Below are 21,302 nucleotides of genomic sequence, written 5' to 3'. Positions count from 1 at the left end.
GCCCATCTGTGGGAAGGGACTTGGTGTATGTCACCCAGTGAGCCAGTGGGGAAATGGGGGAGGGTGCCAGCCCTGGTGACTCCAGTCTGCCACCCCTGGTGGGCTGTGGTCATGCGAGACCCAAGTGGGGGGTGGTTTGGGGAGGTTTCTTCTTGCCTTATCTGTGCACAGCAGGGAGGGGGTGATTGGGGAGGGTGGTGTCCCCGGGACCAGGTACTTCCCCAGACTGTTCCTTAAGCACAGACATGTCATGTGCTGGGCTTTTCAGGCAAACACTGCCAAGCCTAGCATCCCTCTTGGTTCATCGCCCACTCCACACACTAAAGGCTCTGAGAAGGCCTGCCCAGCTGGGTTGACCCAGCATGACCCACTTGCACCTGTGAACCTCTCCATGCTGCGCGGGTGCTGGGGTTAGCGGGCCCCAGCCAGAGCGGGGAGGCAGCAGGCTTTGAGGACAGGCGGGCAGCTGTCAGGGGTAGAGGGCCCCAAACCCTCCCTGAGAACGTGTTTGGTGTCTGTTCCAGGCTTCACTACGGCTTCCGTCACAGTACAACTTTGCCATGAACGTGCACGGCCGAGTGAAAGGCCGGACCGGGCTGAGGGTGGTGGTCAGGGCTCTGGACCCCACCGCCGGGCAGCTGCATGGCCTCACCAAAGAACTCACCGATGAGATCCAAATCCAGGTAAAGAGCAAGGGGGGCAGAAGCCACCGTTAGAGGGAAAGCAAGTGCTCCCCCCCCACCCCAGGGTCATTCAGGCCCGCATCAGCCCTGCTACCGCCCGTGCACCTGATGACTTCTTGGCCTGCAGGGATCAGGAGTATATAAGGTGCTGTGGGAGCCCAGAGTTGGGGCTGCCCGAGGCCATCAGGATGGGGGCGGGTGGCCGGCAGGCCAGGTGGAAGGAATGGTGTGTACAAAGTCCTGGCGGTCTGAAATAGCTCAGTGTGTTCCCCAAATAGCAGATAATTCTGCACTTAGAGTCTGAGGCACCTTCATAGTAGGAAGAAGCTGGAAAATCATGAAGCATTCATTGAACTGTGTTTATTTCACAAATACTCAGCACTTAACGGAGGCAGGCTTGCCTTTCACCACTTCCCAGTGTTGTTTCACCTGGGAGGTGTTCCCATGAAGCCAGCAGGGCGCTGCTGCCTGATGATGAGTCTGCGGCCCGAGGGGGTAGGGGTCAAAGTGCCCCTCCAGGTCACGGTGAGTGGGTGGTGGGCCCAGAAAGGCCTGGAGGGCTGTGCTGTGTGGACGGCCTGGCAGACAGTGTGATCTATTGATTCACAGACGGAAACCGAGCCTCAGAGAGGGAGGGGGGCTGCTCAGAACCCCCAGGGGTACACCACTGAGTCAGGACCTAGAGCCCAGCGGTTCTTCTCCCACCTGGGGCTCAGCACCCATGTTTCTCTCTCCAGCCTGCCCTCCTACCTCCCCTGTCCTTCGGGGCCCCTCTCTAAAACTAGGGAAAGGACAAGTTGCTTCTGAAGAGCGTTTTTAGCTTCACAGGGCCCTGTTCTACTCATCTGGGACTCAGTAACCTCTGGGTCCCCCTAAATTGCAAAGAAAAACTGAAAGTCGCCCTTAAATATCATGAGAAAGAAACAGATTCAAGCCTCCTCTTCAAGATGAAATAAGCCATTTCTAAACTAGACACTTACCTCGTCAGGGGTAAAGATTTTCAAAGAAAGAAACACCCATTTAGCAACCCCCTCACCTCTGTCTGCATGCATGCATGCACACGCAGACACACAAACATACACAGACTCACAGACACATACACACATGCACATGTACGCACACTGATACAACGCATATATACACGCACGTACACACATACGTGGATAAATACAGTTACACAGACCCAAATACAAATATACATTCTTCCCAGTTAAAAATAAAATGAAATCATGTCTGGCGCCTCTCATGGGATTAAAGACGGGGCTTTGTAGCTTCCAAATTCTGTGACCTCACTTGAGTCACTTAACATCTTTGTGCCTCGGTTTCCCTAGCTGACAGCAGCTGGAGGTTTGAGTACATCCGAAACTTCGAGACACTGGATCTAGCCCACAGATGTATTTGCTTTGGTTCATGCAGTGCTCTGAAACAATTTTTATTTGTTGCCAACATTTAAAAATAGGAAGATGTTGTCTAAAAACCCAGTAGGCAGCTTGTCCTGAAGATGGGGCGTCTTGCCACGTGGCAGAATCAGCAGGCGATGAGAAGCAGCCTCCCCGCAATGGAGCCGGCCCCACACCTCCCCGTCATTGTCCCCCAGGTGGTGAGGCCACGGGTCCGTCGCTGTTGACCCTGGTGCTCGCACTGTTGCTTTCCTGACACTTGAGTTAACAGGAAAGTTAGATCGCTCTTACACCCTCCCCTCCCTCTAAAGAGGGGCAAAAAAGCACATGCATTTAAGAAAAACAGGAGGAAACCTATTTGTGGGTGTGTTTCCTGTGCTGTGTGTGTGTGTCCGAGTCAGAACCAGCGAGGCTGCTCCACCCTGGGCACCCCCTGCCTGGTGGAAGGACCCCCTGAAACCAGAACCCCATCTCGCTCCCAGAGATCATTTATCATTCACCATTTAGGAAGTGCCGCTCACGTTGCCACACAAATCCCACAGCATTTTGAGACAGACATGGCAAGGATTATGGTTTTAGACCCATTTTCCAGATGAGGAAATCTAGGCTTATGTATATGATCAGAACCCAGCAGTGCTGGGAGGGAGGGGGTTTCCTTGGAAAACCAGGCCCTTCGCATCCAGCCCGTCTGATAAGATCAGAAGCCAGAGGGGGAGCTCAAAGCTGGGTTCAGCATCCAGGCCCGGATGCCAAAGGAGGTCCTCCCAAGGCCCCCTAGAGAAAGGGACTTGGAAGGGCAGTGGGCAATTAGGGTGCTTGTCGGGAGGGGTCTGGAGTTCCTGTAAGAGCTGCGACCCTGGGCTGGGGAGCTGTGGAAGGCCTCGGGGCTCCTGAGAAGTGAGGATCAGATTCGATCTGATTCGCTCCAATACTACCAGGTTTCTCATGGGCCAGCCTGGTCCAATGACACGCCCCGCCCCACCCTGTGCAGCTCCTGGGAGAGCATGGCAAGAGGGAGGAAGATCAGGGCCAAGGGGCGGATGGGACTTATTCTGAGATGGGCACAGTGAGGAGCAGCTGAGCCAGACCCTGGGCCCTGTAATTTTGTACACTGCCTTCTGTGCCCATAAAGATCTCCCCACCACGGGAACTTGGGGGGCGGCCCGTGCTCCCTGGTTCCATGAAGCAGCCGCCGTCGGGCTGCGCAAACATGAGCCTGCCGCTTGTTCTCATCACACCTCTGGCCTCTCTTAAAAGTCCACCCTTCACATCCCATCCCCTGACGCCTGGCAGGTGCCCACAACAGTGTTCCTCCTTTCTGGGCCCCATTGGTCGCACTGCCAGGAGGGGAGCAGGGGCCTGGGCGGGACTCCAGCACATCCCAGAGAGCAAACCTTGCCCTCCATTCCAGGTATTCGAGAAGCTGCTGCTGCTGAACCCTGAAATAGAAGCAGAACAAATATTAATGTCACCCAACTCATTTATAAAGCTTCAGACAAACAGGTACGTGACTCAGCGCTTGTTTGCAGCAGGGCTGAGAAGCTGCGCTCCACATCCGACGACTCATTTGTCAAAGTTGTCAGGAGCCGCGGATGCTTCAAGAGAACTGCGTCTCTCTCGGTGTGAAGTGGGTGCGGCTTCTGCATTCCCCTTTCTCTTCCCCATGGATTTCTCCTGCTGTTCCACATCACTGGTCCCCGGGGGTCCATCTTTTCTTCCCTGTCACCTAGAAAGCTTTTAATGCCTACTGCTCAAGTCCGCGACTCCAAAGGGAAAAAAGTACCACCTTGGAAAAGTTAAATTTTCAAATGCCCCTTTGTCTTCAAGACTTGCTGTTCGGTGGGTATCATTCCTGAACCAGCAGCATGGGCATCATCTGGGAGCATGGTAAAATGCAAATTCTGGGCCACAACCCAGACCTGCACTCAGCCAGATCCCCACTCGGTGGGGACGTACATCAGTGTCTGCAAGTATAATTCCTGCCTTGCATTCACGTGGGGTGCCTTTGGTAGCAATGACTTGCATGTGAACTGTGGTTTGCAAAGTGGGGGGGCTCTGAGGACCCCAGGGGTACTTGCATGTTGCATGAAACACATACATGTGGTGTTCGTTCAGCCACAGTGTCTAAATGCCAGGCTGTGTGCTAGGCTCCTGGAACAGAGTTGGATGACATTCTGGTGGGGAAGAGAGGAGTACAGCATAAGGGCAACAATCAAACAAGGTATAATGGTTAAGCCATAGCCCAAAGAAGGGCCTTCTGTGCGATGATTTAGGGGAGTCATGTCAGATAGAGATGGTTGAGCTGGGTTTTTTTTTTTAAGATTTGATTTATTTATTTGAGAGCAAGAGAGCTCGATCATAAGCAGGGGGTAGGGGTAGAGGGAGAAACAGGCACCCCGCTGAGCAGGATGCAGGGCTTGATCCCAGGACCCCAGGATTGTGACCTGAACCGAAGGTAGATGCTTAACCGACTGAGCCCCCCAGGCGCCCCTTGAGCTGGGTCAGTTCATCCTGAAGGATGAACAGGACTTCTGCAGGTTCCAGGGAAGGGGTAGGTGATGGGGGAGAAAGTTGAAGCAGAGGCAATAATACTTATTTAACGTTGTCTGAGGAGGGTCTGGAGGGCTGTGTGCAAAGAGCAAGGTGAGGAGGCTAGCCCTGGGGGCTGAACACATTTCCTTCCTGTTGTTTCTTTATTATATAATAAATGTGAGAGTATAAAATACTGTAGAATTTGTCTTCTACCCAGTGCAGATCATCAGTAGCTTTACGAACCATTTTCTGAGCAAGTAGCCCATTTTCATCCTGTTCCCTGCCCTTGGAAATAGGACAGGGCAGGACCATTGCTTCCCTTTTTACAGTTGGGGAAACTGAGGCCAAGAGAGGAGACACGAGATGCTTCAAGGCATGTGCTGTCTGCGGGGCATTGGGACTGTGGTCAGGATCTGCCCAACTTCGGGGCCCATCCTCTTTCCACTGTGCCAGGCTGCCTTCTGTCAGTAAATGGGAAACCGTTTGCCCCAGAAAAGATCTTTTACAGCAAAAGTCCCATGCAAGGGATGAGAGCAGCTTAGCCCTCAGTCTTTTCTCGCAGAAGCAGTGCTCTCCTTGGAACCATCAGTTTTCCACATTAGGTTTCCCATGGGTGGCTGAGGAGGCTGCAGTTAGGCTGCCCACCTGGGTCCTAATGAATAGCAGAGCCAGGATCAGGTTTTTCCTTCTTCCAGGAGCCCTTGGGAAACCCAGACGGCTGCATCTCAGGGCAGGGATGCCGGTCCCCTCACCAAGACCTGCTCCCACAGCCACGCTCTGAAAAACTGGGTCTGTTTGTTTTCCCAAGGGATGGCGCAGCATCTCTGAGCTACCGCGTCCTGGATGGGCCAGAGAAGGTTCCCGTGGTGCATGTGGACGAGAAAGGCTTCGTGACATCAGGGTCCATGATCGGGACATCCACAATTGAAGTGACTGCCCAAGAGCCTTTCGGGGCCAACCAAACCATCATCTTTGCTGTGAAGGTAGGATCGTGTTCTCCTCCTTTTGGAGTAATGAAAGCAGGAGCGTTGAGGTAAAAACGTTCCCCTCACAGTTGTAAAATGGATCTATTCACCTTCCAGCTGAGAAATTGTATGGAAGAATTTATTGAAGAATAACTTGGGGGCAGAGGTCCTGGAGGAAAAGCTATAGCATCTTCTGAATGTCAGAGCTGAAGTTCCTTAGAGGTTATTGATTGCAATGGCCTCATTTCACAGAGTGGGAAACTGAGGCCCAGCGAAACCTGTGATTTGCTGGGGCTGGCACCCCCGTGTCCTGACAGGACAGATGGTACCTGGAGCATGGTCGGTGCCCACGAGCAGTGACTGCGTGTGCTAGACACCCAGCGCAGAAATCATTGCATTACGTATGTGGTGACTAACCCATTTTACAGGCAAGGAAACAGACTCCTAGTGGAAGTGAGTCACTCTCGGTGGCTGCGAGGCAGGGTCGGGCCCTAACCCACGTGGGCCGGACTCAGGTTTGTGTGCCCTGGCCTCATCACAATGCTTACCATGCCCCCCCCGCCATTCCGTGCTCCTTTGTGCTAGGGACTTTCTCCTTGGGCGTCCTTGGGTCAGGTCCCCCAGATTTCCCACCTGTACCTCCTCCTAGCCACATTCTGAATCCTGAGTGACAGACGAGATGCGTGACTTCGAGTTTGAGATCCTGCTGGGGTCACAGACCTACTTCCTTAATTAATGCCTTTTTGCTTCAAGGTGGGAACCCTCCACCCTACTCTTTGAGTAAGTAGAAGTGACTCACTGCTCACCCAACTTCAGCAAATATGTATTGAGCACCAGCTGTATACCTGTCACTGCACCCACTGATCTTTATCCCAGAAATTAGGTCTTTTGAGGGGGCGAAAGTTCTGGCCAGGATAGATTTTACTTGGAGTTAAGGGACCAAGGCCTCCATCTCTGGAGTTCGGGTTCCCTCCTCCCCATCCTGCTTTCCCTGGAGCATCTGCAGGCTCCCAGCAGCTCCCAGTTAATGCCTCCTCTGCAGTCCAAATGGGCATTGTTTCCACTTAAAACACCCGGAGAGCCAGGTTTCCCAGAGAAACCAAACATTCAAAGCCCAGGGGATATTTTTGCAAATGTGAATAATGATCTAATTTTTCAAAGCCATGGGTTTTGACTCTTGTAGGTTGGGTTTTTTTTCGTAAGCCCGGCCTGCTGTGTGGGGAGGCAGGAGTCTCATCACTAGGCTGGGACACTCAGGAGACCAAGGCCTTTCCTCTTTCGTGACCCCCGAGTCGATCCAGCTCCCGGTCCTTCCTGAGGGAGGTGACCCGCCTGGGGGCAGACGTCTCGTCCTGGGGAAGCTGGTTCCCAGGGTGGTCACCACCACACCTGCTCACTATCCGCAGGTGTCTCCAGTTTCTTACCTGAGGATCTCCATGAGCCCCGCCCTGCACACCCAGAACAAGGAGGCTCTGGCAGCCCTGCCTTTGGGAACAACTTTGACCTTCACGGTCCACTTCCATGACAACTCCGGAGACATCTTCCATGCTCACAACTCGGTCCTCAGCTTTGCAACCAACAGGTAGGCTGTGGGTGACCCTCATTTCTCACTGGAAGGCGTTCCTCAGTTGTACCTGGATGGCAACTGGACAGCCTAGTGCCACTGAAAGGAGACTTTGTTACCTGCAGTCGCCAAGAGGAGGGGACGTGCCACACCTCTAGGGCCACAGGGGGAAGCCCTGGGCTCGGCCAGGAGGCAGGAGTGAGGAGAAAGCGGGGCCCAGAGCCTTTATTACCATGTGGCAGGAAGCTATCGGTAATGTGCCCTGTTGGCCAGGAGGCGAGACACAGTGTCGGGGTTGGTTCTTGGAGGGCTTGTGGTAAGACTTGTGTGTGCCTGGGAAAGCCCCCCGCAGGGGAGACGCACACGTTCCAGCGCCCCGGTGCGGGTGAGGAAGGAGTCTGACGCTCACTGCCTCTCCTGTGTCTCACTGATGCCTCACTATAGCCTGTTTGTCAAGGCTCAGAGAGGTCAAGCCACTTGCCCAGGGTTACACAGCCAGGAAGTGGGTTTGAATACCAGGTCGCATCTGGTTCCACGTGCAATTCATTTTGGCTCTTTGGAAATACAGCTGCAGCCACAGGCCTCATGTGAGGTGAGAGGGTGCTCTCCAGAGCAGGAAGAGAGCCGTGGCCTCAGTCTGGGCCTGCTGAAACCTCTGACTGGGTCTGCTGGAACAGTGAGTCTCAAAGCGTGGTCCCCAGACCAGCAGCGCCAACAGCACCTGGGAGCCCTTAGAAATGCAAGTGCACAGGACCCAACACTCTGTCTTTTAAGGAGGCTTCCAGGCAATTCTAAAGCTTGAGAACTACTGCCCCAGGGGCCTGCAGACCAGCTAAAAGCAGGAGAGAGAGGCATCAGGCACAGGAGGAAGGAGGGTCTTGGGCAGGGGTGCTAGGGAGCATGGGGGGCAGAAGATTGTATCTAGGTGTGGGTGTCCGTTGTAAGTTGGCCTCCCCACAGGCCTGCGACAGACTTGTCCCCTATTGCTCACATACCCGGGGCCAGGCATGGGGGACGTAGCATGGTAGAAGGACCGGGGTTTGGGGTTAGACCCAGTTCAAGCCCCAGCTCTGCCCTTTGTGGGCCCTTCCTAGGCAAGGCAGCTCACCTCTCCAGGCCTCCATCTCCACACCTGTTGTGTGGGGAACCTGCCTCGTCCTCAGGGCCATCAACTGAGGCCATAGTCGCAAAGGCCTCTGGCAAACCATGGAGCTCCGTGCACGTGGTATGGGCCGTGCATCTGTCTGAGACCTAGGCTACCCTGGAGGAAGTGGAGGCGGGTCCTCCCAACCCCTCAGCTACCCCACAGAAGTCCCGCTGGCCTTTTTGTGGTGGGAGCACCTCTCCTGGAGACCAGTCAGGGCTCAGGGGTCAGAAGGCACAGTGGAGGAAAGGGAGGAAGCCAGAGACCCTGCCCCTCAGGCCAGCCAGTCCAGGCCTGGTGTTGACCAAGCACTAACCACGTGCCGGCCCTGGTCTCACTGCTTTATAGCCACCAACCTGGTTTCACACTTACGTCAAGCCTGGGACGTGGGTACATTCTTATCCCCATTTTACAGAGGAGGCAGGGGGCAGAGGTCGTGCCTCCCGAGAGTGTCCCAGTTCACTGTTGGGAAGGGATTGGCAAGCACTTTGTAGGCAACCTTTTGCCCTCTGGCCTCAGCCTTCCCCTCTGGAACATGGGGATGTGCGCCGGGCCACCCCAGCTGTGGGCCATGGGCTCCTCCCAGGGAAGAGGAGAGGAGGTCAGGTTCATGTGACCTGTGGTGGCCCCAGATCTGCAGCAGCTGCTTGGGAAACTTGAGCCAGGGGACATCTGGGGCCACGGTCAGCAAGAAGCTTCACCAGGCAGGGGACTCAGTGTGTTTCTCCCTCTGAAGTCGTGCGCCCCTTCCCTGAGACTGAGAGCCTGCCTCCCCCTCCTGTGCCTAGAGATGAGTTTGTGCAAATTGGGAAGGGCACCACCAACAACACATGCGTCGTGCGCACCGTCAGCGTCGGCCTGACGCTGCTCAGCGTGTGGGACTCGGAGCACGTGGGCCTCTCCGACTTCGTCCCGCTGCCTGTCCAACAGGCCATCTCCCCGGAGCTGTCCGGAGCGGTGGTGGTGGGGGACGTCCTCTGTCTGGCCACAGTCCTGGTCGGCCTGGAAGGTAAGAGAGGTGGATACTGGCCGGGGAACCCTTCTGAATCCAGGCAGTCACGAAGATGGGAGCGGGCTCCTGTTGTAAGGGTAAGACAAGCCGAGCTCATCGGAGGTTCAAGAGCAGGCGTCAGAACCCGTGTCCACAGCCCGACACGTGTACCATCTGGCCCTTTACCGACCAAGCCTGCCAGCCCTGCGCTCACATAGCGCTATTTGGTAGAAGTTTCTGCCACTGCGGAGATACCCTGTATCTACCGTCTAACGCGGGGGGCACTCACAATCCAACCCTGGAAATGTGGCTAATGCGACGAGGAGCTACTTGTTTCATTTGAATGCATTTCGTGGCTAGTGGTTACAGTGTAGGACAGAGTACCTCCGAAAGGAAATGTAAGCAAAGAATAGCTACTGGGCCCGTTCCACGATTTCCAGATTTCAGCCGCTCCCACACCACCTGTATATCCATGACCTACGTTACTTGTTTTGTTTCAGGTTTTCCAAGTGACTCCTTATTTTTTTAATCTAATTAAATTCATTTTGAAAGGAAGTTAAACGCTGCCCTTAAAGAAAAACAAATCTAATGTGCCAGAAATAGAATGTGGTTGTTATTTTGTGGTATATATTCTATAATGTGATTGGCTTTTAACTAAGAAGTACTGTCCAGCACTGGCTCTTGAGCCTGACACCAGCTTTGTTTGACACAGTTGGGGGTGGGCAGGGGCGGTCCTGTGGGGAGGGCCTGCTCCCAGGTCATCCCAGGACAAGGGAATGATCAGGAGATGCAAGCAGGGAGGCAGTGGAGAGAAAGGAGGGCCAGAGGTTCACTCTGGGCAGGGTGGCAGCTGTGCAGAGAGCAGGTGACCTAGACCTGCAGGTGGCCCCAGGTGGCCACGGCCAGGAGCCGGTGGGGGGCGGGGGAGGGCCAAGCCAGGGTGCCGAGGCCAGTGGGATGGCTTCTACCCTGAGGGTGACGAGTGAGCCCCCAGGGCAGCAGTGTAGAGCATGGGGCTGGGCGGGGCCCCCAGGCGGCTGGCACGGTCACCCAGGGCACAGGGTTTGGCCGCAGTTTCGGATGTGGGAACGGTGAGTGACAGCCAGGGCTTCCTCTCCCAGGCCTCTCTGGAACCTGGAGCTCCTCGGCCAGCAGCGTCCTCCACATCGAGCCCAGGACAGGCGTGGCTGTGGCCCGAGAGGCGGGATCTGTGACGGTTTACTACGAGGTTGCTGGGTACCTGAGGACCTACAAGGAGGTGGGGCTTCGGGGCATACGTGGCTGACCCACTCGGGGTGAAACCCTTAGCTTTCTATACTGAACACCTCCCTTTTCTCGAGAAAAGAAGCGGTAGCAGCTTGCCAGCGGTCAGGTTCCGGAGTCAGGAGTCTGGGTTCCGCTGCCTACTGCCTCTGGGATTGGAACAAGCTCCCTTTTCTGCACAAGCCCCCGCCTCCCCACATTCAAAATGGTGCCATGACAGGGGCTGATGTCCTGGGGTGGCTGCCCCCCCCTGCCCCCCGGCTCCCATGCACTCTGGTGGAAGGGCCAGAGCGTCCCCCGGGGGCGTCTCCCCAGGAATCTCGGCGTGGGCAGGCCAGCACGGTGATGTGGCGTCACCAGCAAAGTTAAGCCTCCCTGGCAAGTCACCTCTTGACGCTTTCTGGAGGCGAACAAAACCGTTCTCTCTTCTATTTATCTCCAGCTGAGAATGAATCAATGAGCAACGTCTGGCTGTGTTCCAAATGTGTCTCATTTTAGAGCCAGCGTGCACGTGATCGAATCCAGCAGTTTAAGCTAATAGCTCACATATTTAGTGCTGGGGCTGTGCAGTGGGTGAGCCGGTCCCAGAGAGGGGCACCTTGTGACTGATGAAGCTGTGCCCTCCCGGGAGGAGCCGCCAAGAGTGGGCAGGGGCTGGGGCGGTGGGGAGCTGGATGAGAGAGCATGGCATAGGCAAAGGTGTGCCGGGCTCGAGAGCGCAGCCCTGGTGGCCGGAACCTAGGCAGTGGGGGGGAATGGAGGCTGGCATTGCAATCGTGATCCACCCTGGGTTCCAGGTAGTTCTGTGGGGTGGTTAAGCATGTGAGCTCTGGGGCCAGGCTGCCTGGGTTCCCATCCCAGCTGGGCCACTGAGAGGCTGTGTGGCTTTGGGTAAGTTATTTCCCCTCTCTGTGCCTTGGTTTTCCTGTCTGTAAAATGGACAGAAGAGTGTTGTTAAGGATTAAAGGCGCTCACATATGTGAAACACTTAGAATGGTACTCAGCAAATGTTCAGTAGGTATCAGCTGCAACTGTTACTATTCCAGAGCAAAGAGGTGGAAGCTTATGCCAAACCCAGGAGGGATTCATCAAGGATTTTTTTTTTTTTTTTTTACAGTAGAGAGTGATCTAGATCAGAGGTAAGGTTTAGAACGGGTCCCGGTGCCTGGCAGTCTAAGAGCCCAGGAGAGGGGGAGGAGCTGCAGGGTAGCCAGCCAGGGGGCTGAGGATGGGCCTTCAGCTGGCACTCTTGGGTGGCCAGAAACTAAGGGTGGGTTTGGGGAAGATTAAGGAGCGGGGTCACCAGAGCTTGAAAACCATTTGGAAGTAGGGAATGAGGGAATAAGAGGCTTTGGGAACGACTGCCCCGGGGTCTGGCTTGGATGACAAGGTGGATGTTGGTCCTTCACCCTGACCGGAGGTGGGGGGGGGGAGGTTAGGGATGCAGAAGGAGTGGCCAGCGTGGGTGGAAGATGAGTGAGTTGAGACATGGCCAGCTTGAGGTGGTTGCAGCTCCTCTATGTGGGGCTGATGGTGAGGCAGCAGGTGTTTCTGGAGCTCCGGGGCAGAAAGCTGGAGATGGGGTGGGGGTCTAAGGACAGAAATGGTTCTGGAAGACTTGAGAGTGGATGGGAACATGCAGAACATACCAGAGCAGGAGGGGAGAGGAGCAAGGCCTTGGGCCCCCTCTGCAAGGTGTGAAGGAGGAGGAAGAGGAACGGGGAAGAAGACGGTAGCATGGTGGTCAGAAGGAGTCCAGGAGAAGATGTGAAGAACTAGGGCCGGGGTGCAGGTGCCTACCAGTGAGTCTGGAGGTGATGGGGCCTGCCTATGCTTCTGTGTCAGCCATGGCCCTGGGAGCTGCGTGGGCTTTGGGGAGGAGTGAGACCCCATCCCGGCTCTTAGGGAGATCACATTCCTGGGAGGCAGGAAGTGCTGAGTGCCTGCCCAGAGGTGGGTAGACAGACCTCCAGCTAGAGGGGGTGACACAAGCTGGGCCTGCAAGGGGTCCGGCTCTGATGGGGTTAGGCTCTGCAGGGGAGGGTGGAAGCTTAAGGAAGGCACACAGCTGGAGGGGTTTGGGTGTGGCCAGTGCAGGATGAGCAAAGGGGATGGATGGGCAGGGAAAAACCTGGGAAGACTTGAGTCTGGGGGAGCCTTCCCTACTCAGGCTGTGTGAGTTGCATTTTAGGGTGATTTATTTTGAATAAATGACCGTAAAGTAAAACAGCGCCTTCGCTCTTTGCCGAAAGACTAATTAACCAAACTGATGAACAGAGAAGTGATGGCAACCTCCACGGGAGCCAAGCTCTGCGCCTCACCCCAAACCGTTGAATGAATTCAGGCCTGCCGTTCAGCTCGTGCTCCGCTGTTCAGGAAAAGCAGCCTGTTCAGCGGGAGAGGGCAAGGCTGCAGTCTGACTGGCCCGGGGTCTAACCCCAGCTCCACCACCTCTGGGCAGGTCTTCCAGATGTTGAGCCTCAGTTTTGTCCCCTGTGCAATGGGCCATGCCCATAAACAGGCAGCAGGGTGAGGTCAGGAAAATGGCCGGCATGGAGCCCACACGTGATCGGTGCTCAGTGTAGCTGCCTCGGCTCCCTCCCCAGATAGTGATTGGTGTCCCTCAAAGGATCGTAGCCCGTTCCGTCCGCCCAGGCCAGACCAGCTTCCAGGAGGCCTCCAAGGTGACTGTCACCGTGGGAGACAGAAGCTCTAACCTGAGAGGTAGAGAGTGAGGGGCTTGCTTGGTCTGGGGGAGGGGGGGAACTGGGCTCAGGGACTCTGCTGCGGTTTTGTCTGCTTTTCCCACTCAAACTCACACCAAAGCCAGAGAGAGCATTTAAACCCCTGCTGGCCCATTCCTTCCAGCTTTTTAGAAATCCGAGTCCTCCACAAGCGGAGACCATGAAAAGAGATCTTCCTAAAAGAGCCCGGCACCCAGAAACGGCCTGTGTCTGAGCTGGAAATGCCACTTCAGCCCTAGGGCACCGAGTAAAGAAAGCCACACATCACCCCCACTAATCCCAGAAAGTAATGACTTAGCAGGCCTCACTGCTGATTTTGATTTCTGTAATTACCTCTTCCAAGTCATGCATAGAACATTCGACCCTGTCCCCTGCCTATGACAGCCCTGGACACCAGCTGTCAGAAATAAATACATCAATACGGGCTGTTTTGGGGTTGGTTTTCTTTTTTTTTTTAACCACTTAACTGGTAGAATTAAATACGGCTGTTCTCGTTCTGATTGATGAAGCAGCTTTACTGCATCCAGTAACCTCTGTTTTCCTACCTCAGTGCACGGGGACAGCACCGTGCAGTTGCAGAAATGATACTCAGTGTATTAGTGGGGAACTGTTGCCCTCCTGATGTCCAGAAATAAATTGCCCATTTTCCCCTGCTGACAGGAACAGATGACGTACATTAGTGGGCCAACCCATCTGCCGGGCCGCTGGATGCAGGCTCTAGCCCAAATGCTCAGATTCAGATCTGAAACTGCCCACGATTCAGAATGACCCTCCTCCTCCCTAGAATTGTCCTCAGCTTTTGTAAATTGTGGCAGCATCGTGAAGCTTGGGGCAGCCCTGGGGCACCCCGTGTGCGTCATTTTGCAGCCCCACCGGCCTGTGTGCGGCCTGCTCTCGCTTCCTCATTTTGGGGCTCCGCGGGCAGGTACAGAGGCCCAGGTGGGCCTGGCCCATGCCCTTCTCACCCCCTTCCCGTCTCTAGGTGAGTGCTCCCCTGCCCAGAGGGAAATCATGGAGACTCTGCATCCAGAATCCCTCATTAGCTGCCAGCTCCAATTCAAGCAAGACGTCTTCGATTTCCCAGCACGTGACGTTTTCACGGCAGAGCCAGGATTTGACGCAACTCTGGGTGAGTTTGCAAGGGTCTCAGTGGGAAGACTGGCTCCTTTGGGTGTGTTCGGCTCACTGTCCCTCTGCATAGAGGGACGTTGTCTGTCGGGAGCTCCGAGGACTGATGCCACCCCTCTGGCCACTGGCCCCTTCCGGCCACCAGGAGGGGTTGGCAGGCCTGTGCTGGGTGGTGGCCGTTCTCCGCAGCCCCCACTCCATGCAGCAAGAAGGACACTTCTGAGTTGGAAAAGCTGGGTTTGAGGTCCAGAGCCAGTGGGTGTTGAGGCTCTGTGACCTGGGCAGGATGGTGCCTTGCCTGCCCGCATGTCAGGGCCGAGTGGTGCAAACGAGCCGGGGCTGGAAGGGTCCTGGGCCCACATGGTGTGTCCGAGCATCACCATTCCACGGCCCGTGGAGCCGAAGGCTGGTGCCCTGGGGTTGGAGCGACTGCCTGGGCCCCCGGCATGTGGGCCAGGTGATGCGGAGTGTCACCAACACAACCTGGGGAGAGGAATGCCCTCCTGGGGCACTTCAAGGGTTCGGTAGGATAGTTCCTGCGACCTGCTTAGCATAGTGCCCGGCACACACTCCTGTTACCGAGTCCTCGATGGTAGATGCCAATGTCATTATGATAATGACTGTTGATGAGTGTTTGGCCCACTTTTCAGTTCCTTCCAAGAACATGCTGCCCAGTCTTTTTTTTTTTTTTTTTTTTTTTTTTTTTTTAAAGATTTTATTTATTTATTTGAGAGAGAGAGAATGAGAGACAGAGAGCACGAGAGGGAGGAAGGTCAGAGGGAGAAGCAGGCTCCCCGCCGAGCAGGGAGCCCGATGCGGGACTCGATCCTGGGACTCCAGGATCATGACCTGAGCCGAAGGCAGTCGCTTAACCAACTGAGCCACCCAGGCGCCCCCCAGTCTTAATTAGGAGGAGTTAGCATCAGCATGACACCTGGCCGTAAGCCCAGCCTGCCGCGCCCCATGGCTCGGGTCAGCACCCGGGCCGCTGCCTAAGACGCAGGAGGTGTGTCCTCAGGACACATCGTGTGTGGGGCCCAAGCGCACGGCTGGGCACGGAGCAGGCACCTGGGGGTCCCGTGCCCTATTTATTCGCGAATGTGGCCCCATGAGGGGTGCGATGTTATTCCCACTTTATTGAGGGAAACTAGCCGACTCACCGAGGGATGCTTGGCTGGCTTGGGCGTGGAAGGGACTCCAGCACAAGCACCCTGGTTCCAGACTGGGGGGCTCTCCAGGGCCCCGCTTGACGGTGTCCATTTAACTCATTTGTCTACCCAGGGCAGGCATGGAGGATCCAACAGGTATCAAAATCGTCCCAATCCATGCCTTTCCAGAACTTTCTGCTGTATCTGGGGCCATAGGCCGTACTGGGAGTCAGCCCCAACTGGCCTGTAGCCCAGCATTGGGTCAAGGTATCTGTTGATCGTTTACTCACCGTCCCTCTGAGCCAGGACGGCTGGGCCCTGAGATGTGGAGCTGGCCCACGCCTTCCCACCCCAGGGAATGTCAGGGCGATGCGGATCTGGTGAACCAGAGCATTCTGAGAAAGGAGCGAGCAAGAGTGCTGGTCACAGAAAGCGTGTCCAGGCTGGACCAGGGGTACCAAAGAGGGATGTCCCTGGAGGGTCCCAGAGGAGGTGATGCCTCAGTTGGGCTCTGAAGGATGAGAAGGAGTTGCCAGGAGAAAGTGTAGCATCAGGGCACGGGCGGGAGAGGGGACTGTGTGGAACATCCTCGTCTCCACAGGCCGGTACCTCTGCTCCGTCACAATGCACAGGCTGACAGACAAACAGCTGAAGCATCTCAGCATGAAGAAGACGGCGCTGCTGGTTACCGCCTCCATCCGGGGCATCCACATCCCAGGAGAGCACGTGGGCGCCGAGGTGCCCTTCAGCCCAGGGCTGTACACTGACCAGGCTGAAATCCTTTTGAGCAACCACTACACCAGCTCAGAGGTCAAGGTCTTTGGTGCCATGGAGATTCTCGAAAACCTGGAGGTGAGTGGCGTCCATGCACGAGCCGGGGGCCTTGGAGAGGACCAGGAGGCAGGGAGGCCCAGGTGGAACGTGGAGGCCTGGACCACCTCTCTTTAAAATGAAAAAAATTTTTTTTTAAATGTAAATATGCCTTATCTTCTTCTTCCTTCCCCCAGCATTACCATTATCTATGAGCCTGTGTAATTATATTAATTACTGTGACTTCTGCAAGTCTTCCCCAACCAGGAGTTAAGTATGCAAGGCCAGTACTTAGCATAGGGCTTCCCTAGCACGTAGCATGTGCTCAGTGAACATTTCGTATGTTCAATGAAGGAAGTCAGTGCAGGAATGCACACTGACATGGGGCAGGAGGAAAAAGCCCTAATCCCTGACCTATCACTGACGCCTGCACAACTGGGGACAAGTCCCTGGCTCTGGGCCTCGGTTTCCCCGTCTGCTGAATGCTGGGTGAATGGTGTCCTGGGTCCTGCTGCCCAGCAAGCTGGGAGAAGATCTGGGGTGATGCGGTGAAGGGGTTTTTGGCTCCACTGTTTGCTTCATCATCCCTTGTCTTGCTGCAGTGAATATGACTGAACATTCTTGGAGTGAGACAGGGATGAATTCATTGCTGGTGACAGAGGGTCTGCCAGGCCCTGGGGTTGAGCTGCTGGCGATCGGCCATAAACAGAGCTCCAGGCTGTTCCCTTGGAAAGTTGGCGTTTGATGATAGTTCATGTTAGTTTAGCATTTTTTTAAAGAGCACTTGATTAGAATTCAATGATATTGATTTGTCCTTTCTTAAAAACACTCCAAGTATAGACACTGTGCTCCTTCCCTGACTTTGCAGATTTCACGCTGTCAGAAGTACCCAGGCATCATCACCTGCCTAGGAAGAGGGCCTGGGGAGGGGTCTCCACCCCTGGCCTTCGGGCCCAGGAGGGAAGCCCAGCATGTCAGGCAGAAGTGGGGGGTGCTCCTCTCCAGCCCTAATATCTCTCCCAGGTGAAATCAGGGTCCCCAGCTGTGCTGGCCTTTGAGAAGGAGAAGTCTTTGGGGCTCCCCAGCTTCATCACCTACACAGTTGGCGTCTCGGATCCCGCGGCCGGCAGCCAGGGGCCTCTGTCCACCGCCCTGACCTTCTCCAGCCCCATGACTAACCAAGCCATCACCATTCCGGTCACCGTGGCCTTTGTGATGGATCGCCGAGGGCCTGGTCCTCGTGAGTCACGGGATGGGGCACAGCTGGGATGGGCCTGGGTGAGGAGGGCTGGACTGGGTGGTCTTGGCTGTTTGTGGGAACCTGGGGGCGTCGAGAACTGGACGACTCAGAAACGCAGAACATCCTGCAAAGCGAATATCACTCATTCGAGCAGCCACACGTGCTTTGCTTCTCCGTCTGTTCTCAACATGGCAGCCAGAGGGATCCTGTTGAAATGTGACTAGATCATGCCCCTCCTCTGCTCAAACACTCTGCTACAGCTCCCACCTCCCGAGGGAGATAAAGCCCAAGTCTCTCCAATGTCTTGAAAGGCCCAGCATAATCTGCCTTCCCGACCCATTTATGCTTGTCTCCCCCTTGAGCACCTTGCTCCAGCCACGCTGGCCTCCTTCTGTTTTGGGGACATATGCAGCCCCCAGCTAAGTCCTTGGCATTCACTGTTCCCTCTGCCTGGGATGCCTGTCCCCCAGATAGCCCCTTGGCCCCCACCCCCACCTCCATCAAACCAACCTTCCCTCAAACATTCTCTGCTCATATAGTAGGAAACTTTGAACCTTACTTCCACTCAAACCCGTTTCCTTCTTCCATAGCACTATTCTCAACTGTCAGCCTATAGAATAATTAATACAATTAACTATGATTGCCACTGGTCTTCCCCAGCTGGAAGCTAAAGTGCTGTATGTGGGGACAGTGCTTAGAACAGGGCCTACCTAACATACAGTAGGTGCTCAGTAATAGATGATTCACTGATTCTGTAGTCATTATTAGCACCTGCTGTGTACCAGCCCCTGTGCTGGACAGAGGCCTGAGAAGCCCGCCACCTCAGATAGGGCGTGGGTTATAAACACAGTAAGAAAGGAATGATTGTAAAGATGGGGCTTAAGAAGTGGGAGGCACACGGAGGGGGTAATTTTACCTCTGCCAGCTTGAGGGTGCAGTTCAAAGGGGCTGCTTACACCAGGTCTGGAAGGAGGAGTGGCCAGGGGGAGGGCGAGGCAGTCAGAAGGACCCTGGGGTGATGTGCAGGATGAAGGGCTGGGCCATGAGGAGCCTTGAATGGCAGGCTGAGGACTCAGGCTTTTTCTTGAGAGCAGGGAAGTGGTCTGGTCAGGTCTGGCTGAGAGCACACTGAAGGGGTGGGACCAATGTTAAGGGCACTTGAAGAGGCCACCACCTCCTTCCTGCCAAGCAAGGATGTGTTCTGACACAGGACAGCCCAGTGGCGGGGAGGGAGGGGTGCAGGATGAGGTAGGGGGAGATGGAAGAAGAAGCCACAGTCTGGGCCACCCCGAGGCGGGGCCCCAGAGGAGGGGTGGCTTTGGAGCAGCTGATACTGGGCTCCCTTGGTGCTTGGGCCTCAGTTCTGAGAGCGGCAGTATCCCTGTCCAATGCCTTTGCCCAACCCTGACTTCCATTGTCATGAGCAATGCTGCTCACGGCTTGACGTTTTCAACACTGCCTTGCCTTTCCGGGCAACTTGGCTGCCTCCTGGGCAGCCCCCACCCTCCGACTCCCCCGGACAGGTCTGTTCTTCCTTGGAATGGGTACCGAAACTGAGCCCACTTCCAAGGAAGCGGGGCCTCAGGGGCCTCGGGTGGAACTGGGTCGGTTCAAGTGGCCCAGGATGGAATAGGACGGAGCACTGGGGTGACCGCCCCACAGGACCAGACGCCGCCCCAGGCCTCGGGCAGGCCCCCTCACCCTCTGGCCACCCACGCAGACATAAGGCAACTCCGTGCGTTGCTTTGGTGACTTGTCTTTCCATCGATCACAGACGGAGCCACCCTCTTCCAGCACTTCCTGGACTCCTACCAAGTCATGTTCTTCACACTTTTTGCCCTGCTGGCTGGGACCGCTGTCATGATCATAGGTGAGGTGGGCCGCATTGTGTGCCCTGGGTTGCTCCCCACCCCAGCTCTAACCAGCCATGTGGTCTTGCAGCCTACCACACAGTCTGCGCGCCCCGGGAGCTCACCGCACCTCCGGCCCTCTCCCCACGAGCCAGCCCTCGCCACAGCCCCCACTGTGAGTAGCCCCCTGGCAGATGCAGCCAGGCAGGGCTGGGGCTAAGAGGGAGGGGTCCTGAGGGAGGAAGTGGGCCCTGAACCCCAAGTCTCAGAAGCTCTGGCCCTGGGCAAGAGTGGCAGCTGAGGTGTGAGGCCCAGAAGGCAGATTGGGGAGCTGGTGAGTGAAAACGGTATACCAGTCCTGGGCGAGGAGAGCCTTCCCAGGCAGGTCGTTGCAGGGCGGCGGGCTGGCGGCGGGGAGTTGTCTCTGACGGTGTGCTCTCTGGGACTGGCTCCCCCTACCGGGGCTGCCACCGAGGGCTCTAAGCTGGGTTGGGCTGGCTGACTCAGAGGTGAGGGTTCCGGACAGGCCTGATGACGGATCTCCCAGAGGGAGAGAAATCACAAGGGCCATTCCTCTTCATAGTCCGGTTGTCTCTGGTGACCCTGAGGTCCTGGTGACCCTGTACGGCTCCAGGGGACACTTCGCCCTGTGAGAAGTGCAGTGCCTGACCATGAGGGCGCATGGCAACCCTTATGTCTTCTGTGTTCCATTGGAGGGTTCTCTCCCCTGAACAGGTGTCTACTGAGCCTAAGGGGGCATGGCCAGGCTTCAAAGGATCTGAATTTTTTGGAAGAGAATGGTTTTGTGTATAGATGCATTTTCCTGGGTGACAAGATCCCGCATGCATCCTGGACCCCTAGAACCATAGCCTTCCACAAACGTTCCCCAGCCACCCTGGCAGTGGGCATTCACCTTTTCTAACCCCGTCTCCCAATACACTCCTCCCTCTGTGTGTTGGAGCCACTGCGGAGTTTTGGCATTAGCTCTTGAACACTCCAGACTCTTCCGCTCACATTGGAGTCTTTGTTCATGCAGCTTTCCCTGCCCAAGGAGCTGCTCCTGCCCAGATGGACAGGCTCTCCTCCCTGCATGCCCTGTGGACTCATGGCTGCTTCCGTGTGGTCCTGAGACCCACTCCTTGCTCTCTCCCACAGGTCTGCTGTGGGGGGTCAGGGCTTACGCTCCAGGCCTCTCTGCGTGTCCGGCCGTCACCTGTTCCTTGGGTGACATCACACTGCCGGCCCAGGGCTGCCTGGGGGCGTGGTCAGGGGGGTGGTGGCTGACACTTCTTCTATCAGGGGCTGTTCTGACGTGGGCACTGAGGAATCCCTGAGGAAGGCCGAGGTCTCCCATCTACTCTGTCACTCACTTCTTCTCTCTCCGCTCCAGATTTCGCTGCCTCGTCGCCGACGCCTTTCACCGCACTGCCTCCCAGCCGTAGAGCTAGCCCGCACTCGGGGCTCTGGAGCCCCGCATACACCTCCCACTAGCCGGTGGGCCAGCCCTGCGCCCCCGCGGTGGGGACAGCGCCAGGCCCCCCTCGCTGCCTGCTCCATTCTTGAGCTCAGGCTGTGCCCGCTAGCTGCTGCTTACACGCAGGAGTTCCAGTTGGCTTTGGTTTGGTTTCGTTCTTAGCCTTTGCGAAGATGCTGGCTCATTCCTTCATGCCTGGTTGTCTGGGGTTTCTGGACAACATGTAGTCATGCTTTTCTTTCCCTCCAGTCTCTAGAACCACTCTCTTCTCAAGACTTTGAGCAGGCAGAAGCTCCATTTCCTAGGAGGGGATGTGACTGCGGTGGCCTCAGGGAAAGGACTTTTTAATCACTTCATTTTTGTGGG

At 55.8% G+C, this 21,302-nt stretch overlaps 1 protein-coding gene across 1 annotated transcript in view; it reads left to right on the top strand.

Moving 5' to 3' along the window:
- The window catches only part of NUP210 (nucleoporin 210), a 108,186-nt gene extending 87,183 nt beyond the window's left edge, over positions 1-21,003 (top strand). Inside the window, exons 28-40 of the mRNA XM_044916245.1 lie at positions 525-683; positions 3,495-3,586; positions 5,424-5,598; positions 6,987-7,162; positions 9,077-9,297; positions 10,401-10,537; positions 13,149-13,266; positions 14,269-14,415; positions 16,164-16,414; positions 17,396-17,612; positions 19,387-19,482; positions 19,554-19,637; positions 20,853-21,003. Coding sequence (XP_044772180.1) covers positions 525-683; positions 3,495-3,586; positions 5,424-5,598; positions 6,987-7,162; positions 9,077-9,297; positions 10,401-10,537; positions 13,149-13,266; positions 14,269-14,415; positions 16,164-16,414; positions 17,396-17,612; positions 19,387-19,482; positions 19,554-19,637; positions 20,853-20,953 — 1,974 coding nt within the window. The 3' untranslated portion in view covers positions 20,954-21,003. The remainder of the gene's footprint in view (positions 1-524; positions 684-3,494; positions 3,587-5,423; positions 5,599-6,986; positions 7,163-9,076; positions 9,298-10,400; positions 10,538-13,148; positions 13,267-14,268; positions 14,416-16,163; positions 16,415-17,395; positions 17,613-19,386; positions 19,483-19,553; positions 19,638-20,852) is intronic.
- Positions 21,004-21,302: the final 299 nt, after the last annotated feature.

This window comes from Neomonachus schauinslandi, chromosome 1 (genome assembly GCF_002201575.2).
Source record: "Neomonachus schauinslandi chromosome 1, ASM220157v2, whole genome shotgun sequence".
NCBI classification, from domain to species: domain Eukaryota; kingdom Metazoa; phylum Chordata; class Mammalia; order Carnivora; family Phocidae; genus Neomonachus; species Neomonachus schauinslandi.
The sequence above is the reverse complement of the archived record's forward strand: the minus strand, read 5'-3'. Positions and strand labels throughout refer to the sequence as shown.